Raw genomic sequence first — 22152 nt, forward strand, 5'->3', positions numbered from 1 at the left:
GTGAGAGGAAGGCATGTTAGAACAGAAGGTTTAGAGTGGCTGAATCTAGGGGTGGTGGATTTGCAGAGACCCACTGGTGAGTGGGGGAGGCAGACAGCATGCGGTGTGGTAAGCCAATTTACAGAGTTTGGATTTTATCTGGAGGCTAGTGAGAGGGCTTTAAAGGGTTTTGGCAATTAAGGTTGGTGAGGATGCAAAGACAGAGAAAGGACAGTGCGCTAGGCTGAGGTAGCTGGCAGCAGAGATGGAGGGAAGGAATGAACACTAGAGCCGTTTAGGACAAAGGACAACAGGCCTGATGACACTGAAAGAGGAGGGAGGTGGCAGAGGACTCCAGAGCTTCTGCCTTTACCAGTTGGATGGAAGGTGGAGCTGCCTGCTGAGATAGGAGCCCTGGGGGAGGTGAAATGCTTGCTCTGTTTGGGACAAGTTGGGCATGATGTTCCTTTAGAATATCCAGGGAGAGAGTTCGAGGATAGCTGGATCTATAGTTTTGAGTTCAGGAGAGTGTCAAGGCTAAGAATTCAGAAACACACAGGTGGGAGTGGGTGGGGCAGACCAGGGGGAGGTCCTGAAGGAAGCCTACCAGAAAAAAGAGCAACCCAAAGAGGAAGGAGGAAAAGCAGATTTGGAAGTCAGGGGAATACCCACCTGCTGTGATGGAGGCTGCAAATCTGTCAAGGCTGAGGAGTGTCCATTGGAGTCAGGGAAAAGGTTATTAGGTGGGGGCTGTTTCTGGGACATGATGGGGACATGTGGTCTGAAACCAGAACACAGGAGGGATGGGAGGTGAGGCAGTAGAGAAAGCCAGAGTAGAGGACTCCTGAGAAGTCTGTGACCAGGACAGTGAGGCTCAGGATGGAGGATTTATTTTGTAAGGGAGAACAATGGTGGGAAGAAGTCAGAAGGAGCAGTCACAGCCATTGGAAAGAGGATGGCACGGGGGGGCAGTGCTGGTTCCTGTGTTCTGCCCTCAGAAACTCTGGGGTGGGGTGGGGGGGGTAGGGGTTCTCCACTTCAGGTCCCACTGCATGGGCTGGGACCTGGAGGTTCTGAGTTCCAAGAAGAGAGAGGTGGCAGCCAGGGCTGGGCAAGGACTGGGCCCTCAGACTCCAGAGTGCCTCTCTGCCTGCCTGGGTCCAGATCAAATCCTTTGCTCACTGGCTTACTTCAGGAGTCCCCCAAGTTGAACCAATCCCTGCCAGTCCTACCTGGCCTGCAGTGGGCCCTGCCTTGGCTATATCTTCCTGCCAGAGGCTATGCTGGCCTGGGGCAGTAGGGACTAGAGGACTCAGAACTGCATCTGGAGAGACAGGCTGAAGTGCTCATCTGTGAAGTTAAAGCAGACAGGGCTGGCCCCCTCTCCTGTATCCAAGTGGATGGTTAGGGAGAGGGGCAAGGGAGGGCAGAGGAAAGAGTCACGGACTGAATTCCAGAAGATCTGGGGCAGTGCTCCTACCTTCTGCCCGTATGATCTGGGCAAGTCACTTAACTCCCTGAGAGGCAGCATCCCCATCTGGACATGATCAATGACAGCTGCTGCCAGGGTTGTGAGGATGGAGCAAGTGGTCTTGTTGGTCCTTGTGTGTGTGGTGTGTCTGCTGGTGGGCATGGCAGAACCAGGAGAGAGGAGGTAGCCATGTGTCCTGGTCACTTTTTGGACCCTCTCTTGCGGAACCAGGGCTCCTGGTGAGCTGAAGAGAGGCACTTCCAAGGATGGCCTGGGAGGGGCCAGGTCGATGACAAGCCTGCCCGCACTGGAGTTCCTGCCAGCCCAGGCCCTTCCCGCTCCGGAGAGGCAAGGGTGGGGAAACTAGCCAGAAAGGTTAGTGCTTCTTCCCGTCCCCGGAAAGGCAGAACTGGGGAGTTTGAGCCTGCACGGAGACAGAACTCACCTCTTTGAGCCTTCCCAGAGAGAGCTGACCCGGAGGATCCCCCTCAGAGATTAGTCTCCGCTCGGAGATGGCGCTCTGGCGGCGCCAGGGCGGAGCTGAGCTCCAGATGTCCGGGCGCACACAGCTGTAGGGTCACGTGGCAGCGGCCCCGGCCCCCCTTCCTGCCAACGTTGCATTTGGCCCAGGCCCCGTCCATGGCCGCCCTTGGGACCCTGCGCTGAGCCCCGGAGGCCCCGGCATCCGGGGCTACGCCGCTCCCAAGGGCCGAACGTGTGTCAGGATCCCAAGGACCGCCGTGGTGGGTAGGGATGGGTAGCAGGGAGTCGGCCTCGGCGCGGGAAGGGGGTGGGTCCGAGGCTCCGCGTCGCCCTGTCCCGGCTCTGGGGCACCGTCCTGGGCCGGAGCTGAGAGAGTGGGATTCGGCTGCTAGGAGGAACTCCTTGCCCTTTCAGGGTAACCCATCCCGGTGGGGGGTCAGGGCCCAAAGTGGGAGGACGCGGGAGGGGGATGAACGGCCGAGAGCCCGAGACCCCCGGCGTGTGCTCCCGCGCCCTCCCCTCGGGGAGGGCGGGGCCAGAGCCCCCGGCTTCAGTGTTGCGAGCCCCTGACCGAGTCTCTCCGCAGGGGGCGCGGGCGCCCGCCAGGCGGACATGAGGCGGAGGCTGCGCCTACGCGGAGAAGCGTCGCTCACGTTGCTCCTCGGCGCCGCCCTCGGCCTCCTTCTCTATGCTCAGCGCGAAGGCGCGGCCCCGACGACGAGCGCGCCGCGAGCTCAAGGAAGGGCGGCGCCGGGGCCCACCGCGGGGCTCCGCGTTTTTCAGGCACCGGAGGCGGGCGCAGCCCCGCCGGCCTACGAAGGGGATACGCCGGAACCGCCCACGCCCACGGGACCCTTTGACTTCGGCCGCTACCTGCGCGCCAAGGACCAGCGGCGCTTCCCTCTCCTCATTAACCAGCCGCACAAGTGCCGAGGAAACGGCGCACCCCGCGGCGGACCCGACCTGCTCATCGCCGTCAAGTCGGTGGCGGCGGACTTCGAGCGGCGCCAAGCCGTGCGCCAGACGTGGGGTGCTGAGGGTCGCGTGCAGGGGGCGCTCGTGCGCCGGGTGTTCTTGCTGGGAGTGCCCAGGGGCTCGGGCTCAGACGGGGCAGACGCGGAGGGGCCGGGCACGCAAACGCACTGGAACGCCCTGCTGCGTGCTGAGAGTCGCGCGTACGCGGACATCCTGCTCTGGGCCTTCGACGACACTTTCTTCAACCTAACGCTCAAGGAGATCCACTTTCTGGCCTGGGCCTCCGCCTACTGCCCTGAGGTGCGCTTCGTCTTTAAGGGCGACTCCGACGTGTTCGTGCACGTGGGAAACCTGCTGGAGTTCCTGGCGCCAAGGGACCCGGCACAGGACCTGCTTGCAGGTGACGTGATCGTACAGGCGCGGCCAATCCGCGTGCGGGCCAGCAAGTACTACATTCCTGAGGCTGTGTACGGCCTGCCAGCCTACCCAGCCTACGCAGGCGGCGGTGGCTTCGTGCTCTCGGGGGCCACGCTGCGCCGCCTGGCCGGTGCCTGCGCCCAGGTTGAGCTTTTCCCCATTGACGACGTCTTTCTGGGCATGTGTCTACAGCGCCTGCGTCTCACGCCCGAGCCTCACCCTGCTTTCCGCACCTTTGGCATCCCTCGACCTTCAGCCGCGCCGCACCTCCGCACCTTCGACCCCTGCTTTTACCGCGAGCTGGTTGTAGTGCACGGGCTCTCGGCTGCTGACATCTGGCTTATGTGGCACTTGCTGCACCGGCCGCACGGGCCAGCCTGTGCGCGTCCATGGCCTGTCGCTGCTGGTCCCTTCCAGTGGGGCCCCTAGCCACCGATCACAGCTCAAAGCCCCATTCATTCAGACCCAGGATTTAAGTGGGAGGTAGCTTGAAGGGTAGGTTTCCCAGGTGAATTAGTGCTGTGTATGTGGTTCTTCCCCAGAAAGGGGCATCCAGGTGTCTGCCTCCAGAAGGTCCCAGGGAATGAAGATTGAGCTTCGCTCCTGCTGACCCACCCTACTGGGAGGTGATCTGGAACCAATCTAACAGTGGCCCTTTAAGATAGCCAGGACTGACGTGGTTGAGAACCAGGCTCTTTGCCAAGCAGGTGAACATGCTTGGTTCTCCTAGTAGGGATGGGGCGGGGGCGGGGCGGCAGCAGCGGCGGGTGTGAGTGGCTGAGGCTCATGCAATCTGACCATACTCCTTAATTTGGAACCCCTAGAGTGATGCCAGCAAATGCAGGTCTTTCTCAAGGATGGACCCCACAGGGAGGAGTAGGGGCCTGGCCTCAGTCATGGAACTGGCAGCCATTCTGCCACAACTCAATCTGAAAGTAGGTGTTTTGCTTCCTAGCTGCCCCTTCAAATTGGATTCTTAGTCGCCTCTAGGTCTTTAGATCTGCTTTCCTGGGGCCAACCCCTCCTGAGCCCTGGACTAGCTGGAACACCAGGGATGGAGGCACACAGGGACCGAGCACATTGTCCTACCTAAAGTCTTCTCCCATCTCCAGCTACCCACCTACACCACACTGGAGCCTGTGCTGCCTGCTTCAGAGAAGCCAAGGAACCTCTTCTAAGATGACTTCAGCTGTAAATTCCCCCATATTCTTCAATCAACCCCTTTCTCAAAAAAAAAAAAAAAAAAATCAATACCTCCACACTCATTTTAGTACAAACATCCCAGCAACAGCACATGGGAGTTGTTGCTGAGGGCATAGGTCTTTATTGGAGGAGGGGTAGGAGCAGGGCATGAGGAAGATTCCCCCAATCTAGGAGGATGGGAAGAGTCCTGGCTGCCCCACAGTGGGATGTGTGGGGGTCTCTGGCCAGGTCACAGTCCACATGGGAAGACACCAATCAGTCACAAAGTCACGGGAACGCCACACAAGCCTGGCTGTAGGCCTAGGCACCACACAGGAGCCTGAGGCAGGTCCCCTGCACATTCATTGTTAAACTATACAGGATGAGGCTGTACATGAGTTAATTACAAAAGAGTCATATTTACAAAATTCTGTACACACATTTGAAAAACTCACAAAATTGTCATCTATGTATCACAAGTTGCTAGACCAAAATATTAAAAATGGGATAAAATTATACATTTCTCTTCTCAATTCTTTTCAAAAGGATTAATATTTTTAAAGCATATATGCTACTTTCCTTAGCAAGTCCCACAAAGAGACTGAGCAGCCCAGCCCTCCATGAGCCCCAGAGGCCTTGAGCCGTGAATGGGCCCGGCCAGGGGACACTGCCCAGAGTTGGGGCAGGGAAACCAAGCCCACAGTGCAGAACCGAATGCTGAAACACACAAAAAAGGAGGAAGATGTCTTTGGCTAAAACTTTGGCATTAAATAAAAGAGGCAAACAGGATGGAAACATGCAGCCCTGCCAGCCACGTTGGGGCAGACTAGGGGAACAGGCGACCTTGAAGGCTGGCTCCAAGACGGATAGGAACTAGGCTTGGGCACATACCTTGATGGTAGAAAGTTGTGTTTCAACCAGCTGGGTGTGCCTACTGGGCCTGGCAGGGAGCGCGTGCAAGAAAGAAACAGGGAAGGGCAGGTGGGCCACCTTGGCCACAGCCAGCTCATCAAGTAACTAAAGTGGATGTAGTGCAAAGATTGCAACCAAGTACTATGGACATGCTACCTGCTTGCCTTAAGGGTCACGTGGCAATGTTGGGCCAAAGGCAGGACCTTGGCCTCGTCTGGGTGCCTGTGTCCTCAGCCACCGAAAGAGCCCCAAGTTTTCCCAATGTGTGTGGGACAGGGGAGATAGAACCCTGTCTCCTTACATGTTAGTTGAGAGCTCTTGGGTCCAGGTATCAAGGCTCAGAGTTTGTGCTTCTCTTTGCAGTCTGTGTCCCCTGTTGGCACCAGCAGGCTGAGAATGGACACAGGAATATCTGGGCCTCTCATCCCATGGCAGAGCACCCAGCCTGAGTCCCATCTGAAAATATCATAACAGCCCTTCCACACTGGCAAGGTGTCCAAGAAAACCCACAAGGTGGCCTGCTGAACAGAATGCGATGCACAGTTCCAAGGGACAGAGGGGCATGGGTGGTGATGTTCCTAGGGCAGCTCCGCGGTTCTCAGGTGGGCACCAGGCCTGGGGGGGCCATAAAGGGTCACCGAGGCAATGTGGTTGTTCTGCATGACCTGGTGTGAGAAGAGGACAAGTGGAGTCAAGGGGATAGCAGTCGCAGGGATGGAAGCAGAGCAGGCAATCAGACCCACAGAAACCACCAGTGGGTTTGGTCCTGGGCTGTGACTGAAGAGAAGGGACTCAAGGCAGCTCCTGTGCACAGGGGCTGGAGGTGTGTGTGCAACACGTCTACACACGGGGCTGGAATGACCCCTCAACACGCCCCAGCTCATGCTAGGGGGGTCATCTCTGCTCCTGTGTCTGCCTGTTCCTCTGGGATACATACACTTCACCACACCCATTTGTCTGGTCCTTCTGGAACTGCCAGAGGTCTGCTGAAGGTATGGCATCCAGATGGGAAAACAGGGGCTGCCCATCCTTCTCCCAAGCCACTGGGGCATCTATAGCCACTCACCCCACAGCACATTCATTCACATGGCATTTAAAGGCCCCCGACACCCCAGGCTGAGCCCCACTTGCCCTGTGGTTCCCTTTCCTATTGTACTCACGTTTTCAAGTATAAACGTGGGATCCCTGTTTCCTCTCATCTTGTTGGATTAACCTACCCAGCAGAGCCCTCAGGCCCTCCCCAATCTCTCTCTCAATCACCTGTCTGTCCTTGCCATGACCACTGGCCACTCAACCCCTAGGGCTTACCTCAAAGATCATCCGCTGAAGACCAAAGCAGAATGTGGAGCCAAATGGGTTGGTGTTGTTTGGGGAGGAGGACCTGAGGCCAGGGAAACCAGAATTAGAGGGGTAGACAGAAGCCAAGGCCAGGCAAGGCATCCAGTTCCTTTTGGGATGGGGGCTATTAGCTAGTGGCCTCTCATGGCTGTGAGTGTTTCCCACACAGGCCCTTGAGGTCCTAGGCATAGTGACGGGTCTCATTCAAGCACTGAATCCTATGTAGTCCAGCTGGCACAGAAAGTTATTATGCAACTGGACTGGAGAGGTGCAAAGTCAGGAGGGAGAGGGAGCCTCAGGCACGATGGCAACCAGGTATTGGGCTGTGAACTACAGCAAGTAGCAGCTTTGATGGGGAAAAGTGTGCCCAGGACAGCTCATCAAAACTGCCTCCCTTTCTGAATAACTAGAGGTGAAAAGGTCCACACACCTGGAGGTAGGTGGGAGGCGGGGAGCTATCCCAGGGGGCAGCCTCTCTGGTGCAAGTAAACATGCAGAACAGCTAGCCTAGTCCTAGCATGCAGGGTTGGGGCAGGAAGTGTGTTTGTGTGCAGAAATTCTGTCATTTTTAAGCTATACCCACTGCTAGGGTTCCCTGGGCCTTCTGGGCTGTGAGGAGCTGGATGAGGTGATCAGAGACAGCAAACCTCCCACTCACCTGTGCAGGACAACAGGCTTCTCCACAGGGTGGCCTAGGAGCTCCTGGATGTTGTCCCACTGCAAGAGGGATGGAAGTGACAGAGGATTTGCAGGGACCCGACCCCACCCATGACCAACGGCTGGCCCAAAGGACATGGGAACCCAGACTGCTGGCAGGCTCACGCCTACCTCATTTTCAGACTGCATCAGGTGGGAAAATAGGAGCTTACCTTGCTGTAGGTAGTGCATGTTTCTGTCTGACCATCTGTGTTTTCTGTAAAAAGAACACAGGATAGTTGGTAGCTGGCCTGGCCTGGATTCAGTTCCACACGTCAGGTAGATGGCTCAGCCCACCTGTGACTCCAGGCCTAGCCACCCTGTGCACTGGGATTGAAGTTTGGAAACCAGCAATCCCATGGTCACAGGATAAGACCTTGAGGGCCTCCAGGAGACTACAGACCAAGAACAATGTGGCCCCCAGAACAAAGAGCCCAACCCAGAGGAGCTGAGGCTGTGGGCAGAAGCAGGTGGGCAAAGACGCCACAAACCCACCCACTGCCGCCCTCCCTGCTTGGATCATCATCTCTTCTCACTGTGAGAGACTGACTCTCAGACCCTTTCCTCACCCCAGGGACACTGACTACTCACCTCTCTTCACCGTTAGTGGGATCTTGAACTCACAGCGGTGATAACTAGAGAGAGAAGGCAGATGGGTAAAGGTTGGACCCCTTGGGAGACCTGACCACCCCCACATCTCAACTCTGCACCCCAGGAAAAACAGGATCAAGCACACTTGCCCAAAGCCCTGGCTCTGGGCCTGACACAGTGTTCACTGGGAGAGGCCAGATTTGAGCACTGGAGTCAAACAAAAAAAGGGCACAGCCTGAGGGCTCTGAAGACCCTATCACCTCGGATAAGAGGCCAAGCTTTCTGAATCTATTTCTCTATTTGTAAAATGGGTATAAATGGAGAGATATAAGGTAATGGACACTATACCAGGAACAGAGCAAACACTCAGTAAATGTTCACTTTCCAGGAAACAGCAAACATCCAAAGCCACAAGCTCTCTTTCCTGGAGGGGCAGGCATAGGTATACTCACATATTAAAATTATAATGTCCAGGGTAATTGGTGTGTAGGACAAACTTCTTCACTTTGTGTGTATTCGCATCAAAGAGGATGTCCTAGGATAGAAAATAAGGATGCCCAAGTGGGGAAAGTTACTGAGGCAGGGCAGGGGGCCTTCAAGGGCACGTCAAACTCAGAGATGCCCATTCCACAATGGGGATGCCCTTGGGGAACAGGCTTCTCCCAAATAACAATCAAGGGGACAGGTGAGGCTGAGTGCGATGGGATGACGACACACACCCAACCATCTATAGGCACCCTCATTCCAAACCCTGTACCAGCAGGCCTAACAGGCACAGGTGGCTACAGCTCCCACTGCTTGGGAACTCAGACATGGTCAGGGAGATCTTCCTGACAAAAAGCATCTGTTTTGACCCACCTCCTAGAATAATGTAAATAAAATCAAGAATAAACAAATGGGACCTAATGAAACTTAAAAGCTTTTGCACAGCAAAAGAAACCATAAACAAGACACAAAGACAACCCTCAGAAGGGGAGAAAATACTTGCCTATGAAACAACGGACAAAGGATTAATCTCCAAAATATACAAGCAGCTCATGCAGGTTAATACCTAAAAAGCAAATAACCCAATCCAAAAATGGGCGGAAGACCTAAATAGACATTTCTCCAAAGAAGACATACAGATGGCCAACAAACACATGAAAAGATGCTCAGCATCACTAATCATTAGAGAAATGCAAGTCAAAGCCACAATAAGGTATCACCTCACACTGATCAGAATGGCCATCATCAAAACATCTAGAAACAATAAGTGTTGGAGAGGGTGTGGAGAAAAGGGAACTCTCCTGCACTGTTGGTGGGAATGTAAGTTGGTACAGCCACTATGAAAAACAGTTTGGAGGTTCCTTAAAAAACTAAAAATAGAACTACCATATGATCCAGTAATCCCACTCCTGGGCATATACCCAGAGTAAACCATAATCCAAAAAGAAACATGTACCGTAATGTTTATTGCAGCACTATTTACAATAGCCAGGACATGGAAGCAACCTAAATGCCCATCAACAAATGAATGGATAAAGAAGATGTGGCATATATATACAATGGAATATTACTCAGCTATAAAAAGGAATGAAATAGAGCTATATGTAATGAGGTGGATAGACCTACAGTCTGTCATACAGAGTGAAGTAAGCCAGAAAGAGAATATGCTAACTCATATATATGGAATCTAAAAAAAAAAAAAAAAAAAAAAAGTACTGATGAACTCAGTGACAGGACAAGAATAAGGATGCAGATGCAGAGAATGGACTGGAGGACACAGGGTTGGGGGGGGCAGGGGGCGAAGGGGAAGCTGGGACAAAGTGAGAGAGTAGCATAGACATATACATACTACCAAATGTCAAATAGATAGCTAGTGAGAAGTTGCTGTATAACAAAGGGAGATCAACTCGATGATGGGTGATGCCTTAGAGGGCCGGGACGGGGAGGGTGGGGGGAAATCGCGGGAGGGAGGGGATATGGGGATGTGTGTGTAAATACAGCTGATTCACTTTGGTGTACCTTATAAGCTGGTACAAGAGTATAAAGCAATTACATTCCAATAAAGAGCTTAAAAAAAAAGCATCTGATAAAAAATAAAAATGAGCACAGATTTTGGCTTAAAGGCTAATAAGAAGATTCAGGGGCCACCTAACTTTCAAGGGGCTCAGGGTACCTGGCTATTCTGAATGCCATGACCTGCCAGACCCTTCTGGCTTCCATAGGCCCTCTCTGTGGGAGTCAGCAACCCTTGGAAGTAAAGTTCCAGCCTCTAGCTGGGACGCAGATTTGGATTTGACATAGCCTATCAAATACATCTTCGTACCCTGCCACATCCTTCTCAGCTTCACATCCTGCTAGCCGTTCTGTCTGAGACCCCAGGTCACCCCTGACTCCAGCCCTCCACCAATAGCTACACCATGTCCTATTAGGGCTGGTCCCTTCACTCCACCTTCCCCAACACCTATCATCGCTGGCCCTTGAACTCAAAAAGAAGTTCAGCTTACAACAGTGACATTCCCTCCTGCCACCACCCTACCCTCAAGAGTTTATGATTCCATTGCCTCTCCCCTGCTACTCTGGCTCCTCTTCGGTCTTTCCCATACTGGCAGACCCAGTCCTCCTCCTTTTTTCCCTCTCTGGAGTATACCCTCTCTTTGCTGCCTCAGGCCCTCAGGCCCTAGAAAGCAAAAAGGTTAGAAAATCCAAGATCCAGGCCAGACATGCCCTCTGAGCTATATCCTGCTGATGCAGTGTTTTTTACACTATCATTTCTCTCACACACACCACATCTACCAGCTGGACTGTCAGCACTGATGGCCACAGCTCCATTCAGCATATAGGTCCAGAGCACAGGGCCACAGCAATGCCTCCCGGTGGTCCCCTAAAAATACACAAGCACACTCCCAGACTTTAAGCCTTTTTTGGCTACCTGTTTTTTGGCTCCAGAATAGGGTCCTATGCTCTACAAAACAGCAGTTCCCAAAACATCTTAACCTGAATGATTTCTGCAGCCTTCACTTGTGGAGCATTTCTTTTCCCTCAGAAAAGAAATCAAGACACACCAGAGAACCCGGTGTTTCTCAGCAATGGTGGTGACAGGAAAGGTCTACTTTGGGGGTACCAATGCCAGTGGAAGATGACACTGGTAAAGCCAGCTAGGGCTAGGTTCCCTGCAGCCAGGCACAGTTAAAGCTGCATGTGTACACATAGGAATGCCCAAGAGCACTGCACACCCCCGCAGAAATGGAACGCTTCTCTAAGGAATCATAACTTACCACTCCGAGAGTGAAGTAGTTAAAAAAGTAGTCATTGCACTTGGACGGAACTTGCTTATGAGGAGAAGGAGAATGAATCTTCATCTGTTGGGGAAAAAATAACAATGAATTAAAACCCAACCCCTTAATACAGGTCTTGGATTAAATGAGTCTACGAATCGTGTTTCTTGTATAACATTAATCTGTCAGATAAGCAAGAGTTTGGGAGTCCTAGATGCTGATGCTGAACACCCCAGTCAGCTTTGGCTGACTATAGACTGGGCCTTGGTCTCCAAGGAAAGGCAGGATATTCTGACCACCAGGGGTCAGAAAAGAGCTTTCAATTTACTTCTCCATCAGCTTTAATATAGAACAGGTTCTATGAGAAAACAGCAGTTTATATTTACTCAATATTAAGTTAAAGCTGATTTTAAAAAAAAAGAGAGACCACCTATTCACTTTATAAACACATTTTCCCTACCTTGTCTTCTGACTTGTAAAAGACCTTGTGTGGAGAGCCAAGCATGCTAAGAACATCTTGGCAGGAATCGCCAAAATACACTGAGCGTTCAAATACCCGCATCTTGGCATCTGCTAATAGGCCGGGTCCACAACCTGCAGGGAACAAGGTACAGGTGGTCAGGTTCCCAGACAGGACCTGCAACCCTGCAGCCCAGGGTCCTGGAAGCCCTAGAGAGGCCAGTGGCTGCACGCTGCATTATCAGGTTTGGCTGAGGGGCAAGACTGCATGGGATGCTACAAGAGATCACTATCTACTCAAAATAATACCAGAGACTCACTCAATCCCACAAAAGTGATACAAAGGTCTGGAAATGTCATTCACTGACTCGGTAAATATTTAGTCATGACACCAGGGGCGAGGACCCTTTGCTAGATGCTGAGGAAACAACAAACGGTGAGCAAAGCAGGTGCAGTCTCTGCCTGCACTGGAGCTTATGGCACAAAGATTCCAACCTGACCATCGCACAGCTGTGCGACAATAAACAGCAGCACAGGTGCTACGGAAATATATAAATGGGTGCTATTAACTCTTGCCACTTTCCAGGTCCCTACAAGATACAAGGATTTACATTAAGCAGTACTTCTCAGTGGTAACCCCCCAACCTGAGACTGGACCTGAAGTTCACTCTATAAGAGAGCTAAGAACGAAGTACCCATAACTTACTCCCTAATCCTACAAACACCCGACCCACCAACACTCAAAAGAGAGAAACCAGGAAAGTGGGAGAATGAAAAAACCTGATATGCCAACAGTTTCTTCTGTAGGAAGAATCTTTGTCTAATACGTTTCAGAAATGGTTCTAGTTAAACACACACATACACAGAAGTGGTTGTAGAATAGCAACAGACACACCAAAAGTAAAATTTCCCCCATTCTGAGGATGGGAAAACAAAGTGTTTTGCCCAAAATTATAAAAGGAAGCCAAGAATCCAAGGACTGCAATTCCTGGTACCATGATAACCACCGCCATCACCTCACTCTGCACAGGACTTTACACTGACAAAGCTCTTTTTTGTATAACAATCCATTTGTTATACACAGAGGACTTCAGGGATCCAAAATCTGAAACAAAGAGGTACTGAGTTCTCCAACTAACCCAAAAGTCTTAAGTCACAGCACATATAAACTGAATGGCAAAATAAAAGCTGTTTCGAATCCCCACCCCTCCCCCCTGCCCCCAGCTGTGTGTAAATTAACTAGGTCCTGGGGAAAAGCATAGTCCACCTTAACCTCTAGCTATAAATCCTGCACTTAGGCAAGCCTGGATGACCTATGGAACTCACTGAAAGCTGGACTATGTGCCCAAAGTCTCCAAGTACCAGATACTTGTGAATGTGAAGGTGGGGCTACTGGGGAGGCAACCTTCACAGACGAGTCTCCTCTCTTGTCTCACTCTACCAGAAGCCTCCTCACGTAAAATTATCCCTAGTTTTTTTAGGAGACCATTTTAGTTTCTGATTCCCTGGAGTGAGTTGTCCTTTAAATTATTGTGGGGATCCAGACAGCTGAATGGACTTTCCATGTTAAAAGCATCACTGTAGCCACGCACCATAGGACAAAGATGTGAGAAATGGACTGGCCAAGACAAAGTACCCTTCTGCTTGCTAAAGGAGACTCTCAATGAGTATTGGGTTGAATAACTCAGTGAGGCCTTGACTTAAAGTGTTTTCCCAACTGACCCTGTAAGCGGTAAGATGTGACTGCTAGGGGTTTCCTGTACAGGGTGGAGGTCAGAATTGGCTGAGACCCCCTACTCTCAATAGGCTCCTCTTGCTGTCACCTGGGATAATCACACCGTCCTTGACGACTCTGCCGTTTCAAGCAGCAATCCTCCTGACAAGACGGACAGACCTAAATTGCTTGACCTTGTTGCCATATCTCAATTCTCTCAAGAACTACAGCTCAAGTGCAACACTTCTTTAAGTAGCTGGTGTTCTGCCATGGCTAGAAAACCACACTTTAGGAAATTTCTAACCTAGAGGCTGTGAACAGTCTAACGGTTCAGGGGAGTGAGTTCACAATTTATACACCAGATTCTTAACGGTTGAGAACTGATGCCCCAGAAACTGATGCGAGACCCCAGCTTACAAACACCCACTGGCTGGACTAAGCACCCATGAAGGCACAGCCCCTTCCTGGAGCTCACAGGCCCCAGGCTGTCTTTGTGGAGGCAAACTCCACACTGGAGGAGCTCAGTATCGCTAAGCATAAGCCAAGGTCCAAAGGAGTTGAGACTGTCCACACGAGAAAATCACAGGATGAGGCATGAAACCTGGAGAGACCAGCTACTGAAGGCAGCACCTCTTTTTGTTCACAGTCAGCAAAACTGAGCAGGGTATGGCCAAACCACAATTCAACCTGCCAGTCTCCTCTGAGAAATGAGCACAAAGGGTGGAAAACGAGAGAACATACAACACTTAGCCCATAAGATATATCTCCAGGACCTGGGAACCACTGCAAAGCTACGTAAGTACAGAGGCTGACATACGTGCCGAGGGAAGCAGTTTTACTGCCATTTATTAAGATCTGCTCAAAATAAGACTATGTCTTGTCCCTTCACAAATTTAAATGAAAACTTTTAACCATAAACATCAGCACCATTTGTCTTCTATCAACTATCCCTAAGGACAGGGGATTTTAGACTATCTCAACAAGGATATAACGGAGAATCCACCACCCCAAAGCCAGTAACTGACCTGCGGCGAGTAGGCGAAGTCGTAAACCTGAGGGTCCAGTTCCATCTCGAAGAACATCTACACTCTCAGCATACACATTGCCCAGGAAACAGCTCAGGGGCATCATGGGAGCCCTGGGGGAAGGCACAGAGTGAGCAGAGGCTTTGCCTACCTCCAGGCTTAGCATGAAGCTTGCGTTTCCTGACACGTACTTGGTATCCTGCAGGCTGTTTCCACTGTAGATGTACATTCGTTTCACAGTTGCTCCGTGGGGTATCTGGAGAGAAGCCAGACCATGGGCGAAATTGGGCTGCAAACACAGGATAAATGTTTTACTAAAAGCACACTGCGGGCCATGCAACTCAGGCTCTGGCATTTTCCCGACACTCGTGGTCTTCAAGAACTGGCCAGGTCATGAAAGTAAGGAATTTAGAATAGGAACATCTCAGCTTCAGATACAACTCTGCTACTGGTACTGCCTGACTTTGTACAAATTTTCTGTATCTATTTCCTCATATATAAAAATGGGTATTGTTACCTGCAGCATAGAACGATGGGACTGTGGTTTCTGAGAAACTTTGAAGTTTGCTTGCTTTATTTATCAAGATTATTAAAACTCTTGATATGAAAAAAACAAAACAAAAACCAAAAACCAACCAACTAAACCAAAAAAACTGGCAAGATCAAAGCACATAATCCAACCTGTCTCTAGGTCAATAAATTCACCCAACCAAGCAAGTTCATCTTTAATTTTACTTAAATTTTCATTTCTTCATCAGGGAAAAAAATTTAGAAATGCCTCCTTTAATAAAATGTAAAACTTACAAAAAGCTATCATTTCATAGCACTAAGGATGCTGTTGCCGAAGGATGAATTCTCTCAAATTCTAGGCCATTGAGAAAAACTGGTGATTTGGAGTTTTAAAGCACATGCATTTACCTCTGAAAAGTGAACTTGACCTCACTCTTCAGTTGGAAGTGCCCTCTTCCTGGGAATGCCAGCCTGGGCTTTGTTCTGTCAACTTCCCCCACCGTACCCCACCATTGGCCTCCAAAGACCTCAGAGATAAGGAAACCAAAGAAAGGGTACCTATCCAGCCTCCTCCAATGGTACTGTCTGCTGACCCGTATCACCTGGGCACCGGTCAATAAATATCAGGGAAAGAGAAAGGCTAACCTCGAACTTGGGAGCCTCAGTCCATGAATCTAGCTGAAAAGAGAAAGACAGTCCTCTGAAGTTGAGGTGGAAGAGCTGCTCAGCAGAGTTGTACACTGTGGGAGTGGGGAGAAGAAAATGACATGGTTGAATGGCATCAGAAGTTGCAAACACAAACCAACCTGGCGGGGAGTAATGACTGGCAACACCTTCCTTGTGTCTCATTTCTGAAGTGACCTAATAGGCTGAAAACAAGGGGGAGGAGCTTTCCTTCACACCCAAGTACCAGCCCCCAAATCCCATAGGAACACAGCTTTGGGGTTGGGGCTGGGATGGCACCACTTGCCAGGTTTATTACTATGGGCTGCTACAGATGACCAGAGGAATCAGATGGGTTTGGCTTACCTCCAGGATGGGTTGCACCAAAAGACTGGTCAATCTGCTCAATGGTAGGAGCTATGGCTTGAGAATTGAAATGCACACCACTGAAAAACAAAGATACTTTTTAATACCAGACTTTGCAAGATGACTCACAGATCATTAGAGAGAGTGCCTGGAAGAGTTACTCTTCTTTTTTTTTAATAAATTTATTATTTATTTTTTGGGCTGTGTTGAGTCTGCTGCTGCACGGGCTTTCTCTAGTTGTGGCAAGCGGGGGCTAGTCTTTGCAGTGCACAGGTTTCTCAGTGCGGTGGCTTCTCTTGTTGTGGAGCACAGGCTCTAGGTGTGCAGGCTTCAGTAGTTGTGGCTTGCAGGCTTCAGTAGTTGTGGCTCACCGGCTCCAGAGCACAGGCTCAGTAGTTGTGGCGCACGGGCAATGTTGCTCCGCAGCATGTGGCATCTTCCCGGACCAGGGATCGAATTTGTGTCCCCTGCATTGGCAGGTGGATTCTAAATCACTGTGCCACCAGGGAAGCCCATGGGAAGAGTTACTCTTAAAACACACGTGGGTGAATCTACAATTATATCAAAATAAAAGTTTTACTATAGAACTTTTAAATAAGAGACAATTAATGAGGCCAGAAATAGTCAATTCTCCTGAGGCTGATACAGAGAATTATTCCTTTAGGAACTTCCAAGACATTTGTGGCCACCAGGCCTAGTTCAGAAGGAAATAAATTCGGCCTCAGCCCCATGGCATTTGGACTTGGAATAAAGAGTAGTCATAGGAATGGACACTGTTAACGTGTTTTCCCAGGATGCCTACTAGTAGTCTGGCTTGAAAAGGAACTTTCTTAAAGGGGGATGAATCTGTAGCCAGCTTGTTTTCCTAACAAGCAGAAGCAGCACTCAGGGACTGGGAGGATAGGTATGTGGATGGGGAGGAATGGATCCCAAGCAAAGGAAAAACACCTCGGAGGGGGGTGGGCTTGGGAGCAAAGAGGGGCTTATGATTTCAGATGATGAGCACGAAGATAAAGCATTTATCACTTTAAGGAAAGTGCTTGAGGGTTAAGAATACTTTTTAAAAAATTAATATCACTTATGGAACACCTCTTCTTTTTAAACAAATTTATTTTATTAAAGTATAGTTGATTTACAATGTTGTGTTTATTTCTGCTATACAGCAAAGTGATTCAATTATATAGATAATCTTTTTCATATTCTTTCCATTATGGTTTATTACAGGACACTGAAAACAGTTCCCAGTGCTACACAGTAGGAACTTGTTGTTTATCCAGTCTACGTATAACAGCTTGCATCTGAAACCTCTGTTTTTAACCAGCCACTGTGCTATATGCTTTACCAGCATCATCTCATGTCATCTTCCTAACTCAGCAGCCTGATTACTGGTTTCATTTCTCTTGTGAGAAAACAAGCTCAAAGAGGTTAAGTGACTTGCCCAATTTCACAGAGTAATAAAATGAAGAAGTCGTATCTCAAACCCAGGGAAGCCTGACTCTAGACCCCTCACTCTTACCCACCACTGGCTCTTAGGAGGGTAAAGAGAAGCCAGACCTGGAGGTACAGAAGGCCCCAACAAGACTAAAAAGACAACCAGAATCTGCAGGGGTCAGTGCTATTATGCATGTACTTTATCCAGTTCTCTATCGGCAAACACTGCTTGAGTCAACCCAGGAAGTGATCCCTTTCACACCCTCAAAAAGATAAGTCTGTTAAGGAAGCTTACTGAATGGAATATTCTAGACGCCAGCACAGCACCTTACCATAATGGGGGCCAAATATTTGTGCATCATAAAGGCTATTCCCATTTTCATTCTAAAAAGCAGATTTTGGCCCCACAAATAGTGATCCTTTTGGCATTCTCTTTAGCATAGGTTTTGGAGTCAGATATACCTGGTTTGTCCCACCTCTGCTGGTCATGAAAACATAAAGAGGTGCCAAAAGAGGCTGTGCAGGTAAGGGCAGCTATGACCCAGGGGATAGTCACAGACCTCTGAGATGAGGTCCTGCTTTGTTGTGGGATTAAATAAATTGACACATATGTGAAGTGTTGCACACACAGTGTGTTCTTAATGAGGTTTCCTTCTCTTCCCCAGGAAACTGAGTAGACCTGGAGGCTGCCTGAGGAAACCATGGCACCAGGCTGTAATCCCAGAACTGCTGCAGATGGGAATCCTTTACCAACTTCATATGCGTAATAGATAAAGCCCATGTGCACCAAGCCTATAACACATACCAGGAGAAAACTTACCAATATTTTAACTTTACTTTAGTCAAGTCATATACTTCAATCACCTAAAAACAAAAAGCAAATGTTTAAGAGCTGTTAGTGCTCTGTAGTTGAAAAAAATTAATTAGAAAGACATTTATAGAGTAGTGAAGAAAAAAAATTATCAATAGTTGAGATTCTCCTGAAGCACTGCACATTACCTTTTGTTTTTGTTTTTAAATCTGGAAGAAATCCCCATACCACCCACATGGCATAAACTCACCTTCCCCCTCTTTCTAGTGGATGGTTTAGCAGATGTCCATGGATGTTCTGGGTCAGGTTTTTACAGAGCATCTACTGCCTGGTCATACAGAAGATTGCGCGTACCACGCTACAGGACAGTGAAACCCTCCATAGGAACAAATTCATGCAGTTTGCATAGGCTGTAACCTGTAAGGGGAATACTGAACCCCCTTCCTTTTATTGTATACTTCTCTGCATTATAAAAACCCAAATCAAGTCACTTTCAAAAATGGCTTCAAAATACTGTGGTTTGAAAAAAAAAAAAAAAAACAAAAAGATGGATGGGGGAGGTCTATCCTACTAGAAAACAAATCATATTACATTACCTTAGGTCAAGTGTGACAGTATCCAGCTATATCCCTAACAAAGAGCATCTGGTCAAGCCTGGAGAACCTCAAGACCCTTGTGGGTTAGGGTTAGGGTTAGTTTCAAAGGGTTCAGCCTCAGATGAAATGCCAACAACTCAGAAAGGAGACAAAGGAAAAGGTATTGAACACTCAGCCACTAGTGATGCCAAGTAATGAGCATTCTGAAGTCTTTCATGTCAATGGCATCAAGGGCTAGGCAGTTGGCAGCATAGCTGGCTGAGGCCTGGAGCACCATCTGCTATCCTACACTGGGAGGTTTGGCCCCCACTGTAGAAGCGCAAGCAGAGGTGGTTCAATGTCTGTTTGCCCTGACAATCAGGGCTTCATCCTGGGAAGGGCTGTGGGACACTGGGTACAGGAGCATCTGGTATTGTCACAGGAACAGAGACATAACAGGCAGTTCATTCTTGGTCAGACCTGTCCCTAACTTTGTTTGAGAATCATAACTGAAACACAAATTGGGCACCTCTTAACTATAAGGTGCAACTATTCTGATCCTAGCTGCTGCTAAGAATCACTCCCTCTATTGGGCTGTTACAGCACTTCATCTACCTTTTCCTACACTATTAGTATATGCTGTTCACTGGTCCCACTGAGTTAAGCCCTTTGAGGTCTAGCTCATTAGTTTGCACAGAGAAGGTATACAACACGTCAGGGAGTCTGCCTGGTATGAAGCTAGCTAAGGCCAATATGAAGCTCAAAAACAGGAAAAGAGGTGCCAAGAGAGGTCGTGCAAGGGCAGGGGAATAGCTGTGATCCATGACACTGTCTTCAGAAAGCCTGGGCATGGCAGTATATTACGCCAAACTGGTACGCCATTTTACCTAGGCCAGGGTCCCATGCTGGCAAAGGCCTCAACCCTCAACCTGTATAGCAGGGGCAAGCACTCTGCCTGATTGCTACCACTATGACTGGCCAGTGAGCTCCCAAGGGTTGCCTACCACTCATCCTGTGGGCCTCCAGGATATTCTTCCTGTGATACTATCACTCACCTGCCAACCGCCCACACCAACACTTATGGCATGGCACCTGTGACATGAAGGACTCTAAGTTGGTCAGGACTCTGGGTCTCTTGCCAGAATCAACAAGCTGATTTTGACCCATGGAGCTTGCTGGGCCATAGGGACAAGTAGCTGGGGAAATCTGAAGTGTGTGGTTTTCCACCCTCTGGGCTGGAAAAGACCTTGATTTCCCCAGAGGAGAAGACAGCAGCAGCCAAGATAAGAAAGGAAAAAACTTGGCTGTAAAGACTGTGACTTGTGAAGCCTCATTCCACAGGGCTCTCTCATAGGCAAGGAGTGAGCGGATGGGGAAATCGCAGGAGACAGCCTTGGAGAGAGGCAGCTTCTGAAGCCCTTGGATGCAGGGGCAGGCAGATGAGTCAGGTCAGACTTGGTACCAACCAAAGGCAACTGAGGGATTGCTTCCTCAGTTTCCAGAGGCTCAGGCAGGGCCCCAGCCCCTCTGTCTTCATAGGGACCCCACACAAGGCAGAGAGAAGGTTCTATTCTATCTCTTTTCCTATTCAAGGGTAGTTCCCATTCCTCACATTTCTGCATAGTATGCTCATACTATTTTCTTGAGCTTCTGTCACATCTATTTCCCGTACTCATCAACAGAACCTAAGCCATTTCTATTCCCAGTGGCCAGTTACCACACTTTGGTAATATAGGGTTAAAAGCTTGGTGCCAGGTAGATCACTTATCCTCTGTCCCTCTTGTTAGCCCATTGGTAAGCAGTACCACTCACAGGCTTGTTAAGATTAAATTAGGAAATGCGTGGGAAGCACTCAGCCATGTGCCTAACATGTACTAAGTGCTCACTAAATATATAATATTGTCCTCGCCACGCTGTAATTCTATGATAGGCTGCCTATCCATCCCCCACTGGTGTCCATTTAGGTTACTTCCGGCTTTTCACGACTATGAAAAGCCCTGCTATAAATATCTGGCAATATTACCCTCCCCCTAATCTTTTTGGGTTATGTTTCCTAAAGTGGATTTACCAAGTTAAAGACAAATGACTCTTTGTAAAGGTGTTTCTAGATTAACTTCCCCCAGTTTGTGATGAAGCCACACTGAAGACCATCTTCTACTCTTTGCCAGTGTGGAACTTCTGGTCGGTAAAGACAGGATGACTGAGCCTATAAGGAAGGCAAAGGTGCTGTGGGGATAAGAATGTTCACATCAAACTCTCCTTTTTGAAAAATCATTATAAGTGAGGAATTCTTATTCCATGTACAGATTATTTTTCCATATTCTGTCTTCTTACCTCGGCAGCTCACTTGTGATGGGATGATGAGAACTAGGAAGTAATCGAGCCTTATGAAAAGGCAAGTCTATAACCTAGCCAGGGTGATGGCTCTGGCAAGCCACAGCCTCGAGCCACATTCAACCTCATGACTCTGAGGTATGAGTCTGATGTCACATGACTAACCTGTCATGTCCAGGCATTTGTAAATAGTATATTAAAAACATCCTGGACTGAAATAGGAGTTAGTAAACTGCTCTTGAATGCCAATTAAGACAACCTTACATACCAGCAAGTTGTTTGCTTACATTTCCTTAAAGGGGTTCAAGAATCAACTCAGTGCTGGTGGTGTTAAGGTCCAATCCTCAGCATTTTAGGAAGGACAGTTCCATTTTTCATCTTCCAAGTCTTATTGTCTGACCCAAGAATGAAGCAAAAGATACAACAAGATACAAAAAACCTGTCTAAAGTCTTTTGGTCCTATTCAGCAGTCAGGCCCCATTTTAAGTACCCTTTTAAAGACTCAAGATAATGTATGGCAGACACTTAGCTCCTCTCATCTTTCTATTCAACATAAAAGCCCCCTCCCCAAAGCATGTTCTCCAAATCTTCAACACTCTTTCCCCTTCACCTCTGGAGCCTGGGACTGGAGTCCTTCCCAGCTTCTTTCCAACCATCCCAATCCACCCCCAGCTTCTCTCTCTTTAGGGGAACAGGCACAGCTTCAGTCCCCTATATTGTGGTTGTCTCTGAGCCACAAAAGTCTACTCCCACTTATGAGTTTCAGAAACATCCCACATTTGCACACATTAATCAGCCTGACATAAAATTTAGTTGTCATTTATAGTTACCTTAAGTCTCTGATTGAAAGCATCAAACAGTAGTTTGATCCCGTCCTGAGTCAGGTTAAGGATGAGGTCATGGCTTAGAGGAGACTACGAAAAACAAAATAATAAATAAATACACACTCTGAATAACTAG

At 49.1% G+C, this 22152-nt stretch overlaps 2 protein-coding genes across 4 annotated transcripts in view; one reads left to right on the forward strand and one right to left on the reverse strand.

Moving 5' to 3' along the window:
• On the forward strand, positions 1-5025 carry B3GNT9 (UDP-GlcNAc:betaGal beta-1,3-N-acetylglucosaminyltransferase 9). Of its 3 annotated transcripts, none has more exons than XM_057710800.1 (2): positions 1-1825; positions 2520-5025. In XM_057710800.1, the coding sequence occupies exon 2, from the start codon at positions 2546-2548 to the stop codon at positions 3752-3754; it is 1209 nt and encodes a 402-aa protein (XP_057566783.1). In that variant the 5' UTR covers positions 1-1825; positions 2520-2545; the 3' UTR covers positions 3755-5025. The 3 variants fall into 3 exon arrangements, with proteins under 3 accessions (XP_057566783.1, XP_057566785.1, XP_057566782.1); XM_057710802.1 differs by lacking the exon at positions 1-1825 and adding an exon at positions 1853-2197; XM_057710799.1 differs by lacking the exon at positions 1-1825 and adding an exon at positions 1853-2193.
• PHAF1 (phagosome assembly factor 1) overlaps positions 5017-22152 on the reverse strand; it is a 27365-nt gene continuing 10229 nt past the window's right edge. Inside the window, exons 3-16 of the mRNA XM_057710798.1 lie at positions 22023-22106; positions 18293-18336; positions 16042-16121; positions 15658-15752; positions 14694-14791; positions 14503-14615; positions 11765-11898; positions 11305-11388; positions 8497-8579; positions 8045-8088; positions 7627-7670; positions 7416-7474; positions 6728-6800; positions 5017-6084 (exon numbers count right to left, since the gene is read on the reverse strand). Of these exons, the coding sequence (XP_057566781.1) occupies positions 5998-6084; positions 6728-6800; positions 7416-7474; positions 7627-7670; positions 8045-8088; positions 8497-8579; positions 11305-11388; positions 11765-11898; positions 14503-14615; positions 14694-14791; positions 15658-15752; positions 16042-16121; positions 18293-18336; positions 22023-22106 (1122 nt within the window). The 3' untranslated portion in view covers positions 5017-5997. The remainder of the gene's footprint in view (positions 6085-6727; positions 6801-7415; positions 7475-7626; positions 7671-8044; positions 8089-8496; positions 8580-11304; positions 11389-11764; positions 11899-14502; positions 14616-14693; positions 14792-15657; positions 15753-16041; positions 16122-18292; positions 18337-22022; positions 22107-22152) is intronic.

The sequence above is a fragment of the Hippopotamus amphibius genome, chromosome 16 (assembly GCF_030028045.1).
Source record: "Hippopotamus amphibius kiboko isolate mHipAmp2 chromosome 16, mHipAmp2.hap2, whole genome shotgun sequence".
In the NCBI taxonomy this organism is placed as follows: Eukaryota; Metazoa; Chordata; class Mammalia; order Artiodactyla; family Hippopotamidae; genus Hippopotamus; species Hippopotamus amphibius.

What these genes read in the sequence shown, in the direction of transcription:
- B3GNT9 (XM_057710800.1), top strand. Translation starts at nt 2,546, where the DNA reads ATGAGGCGGAGGCTGCGCCTACGCGGAGAAGCGTCGCTCACGTTGCTC.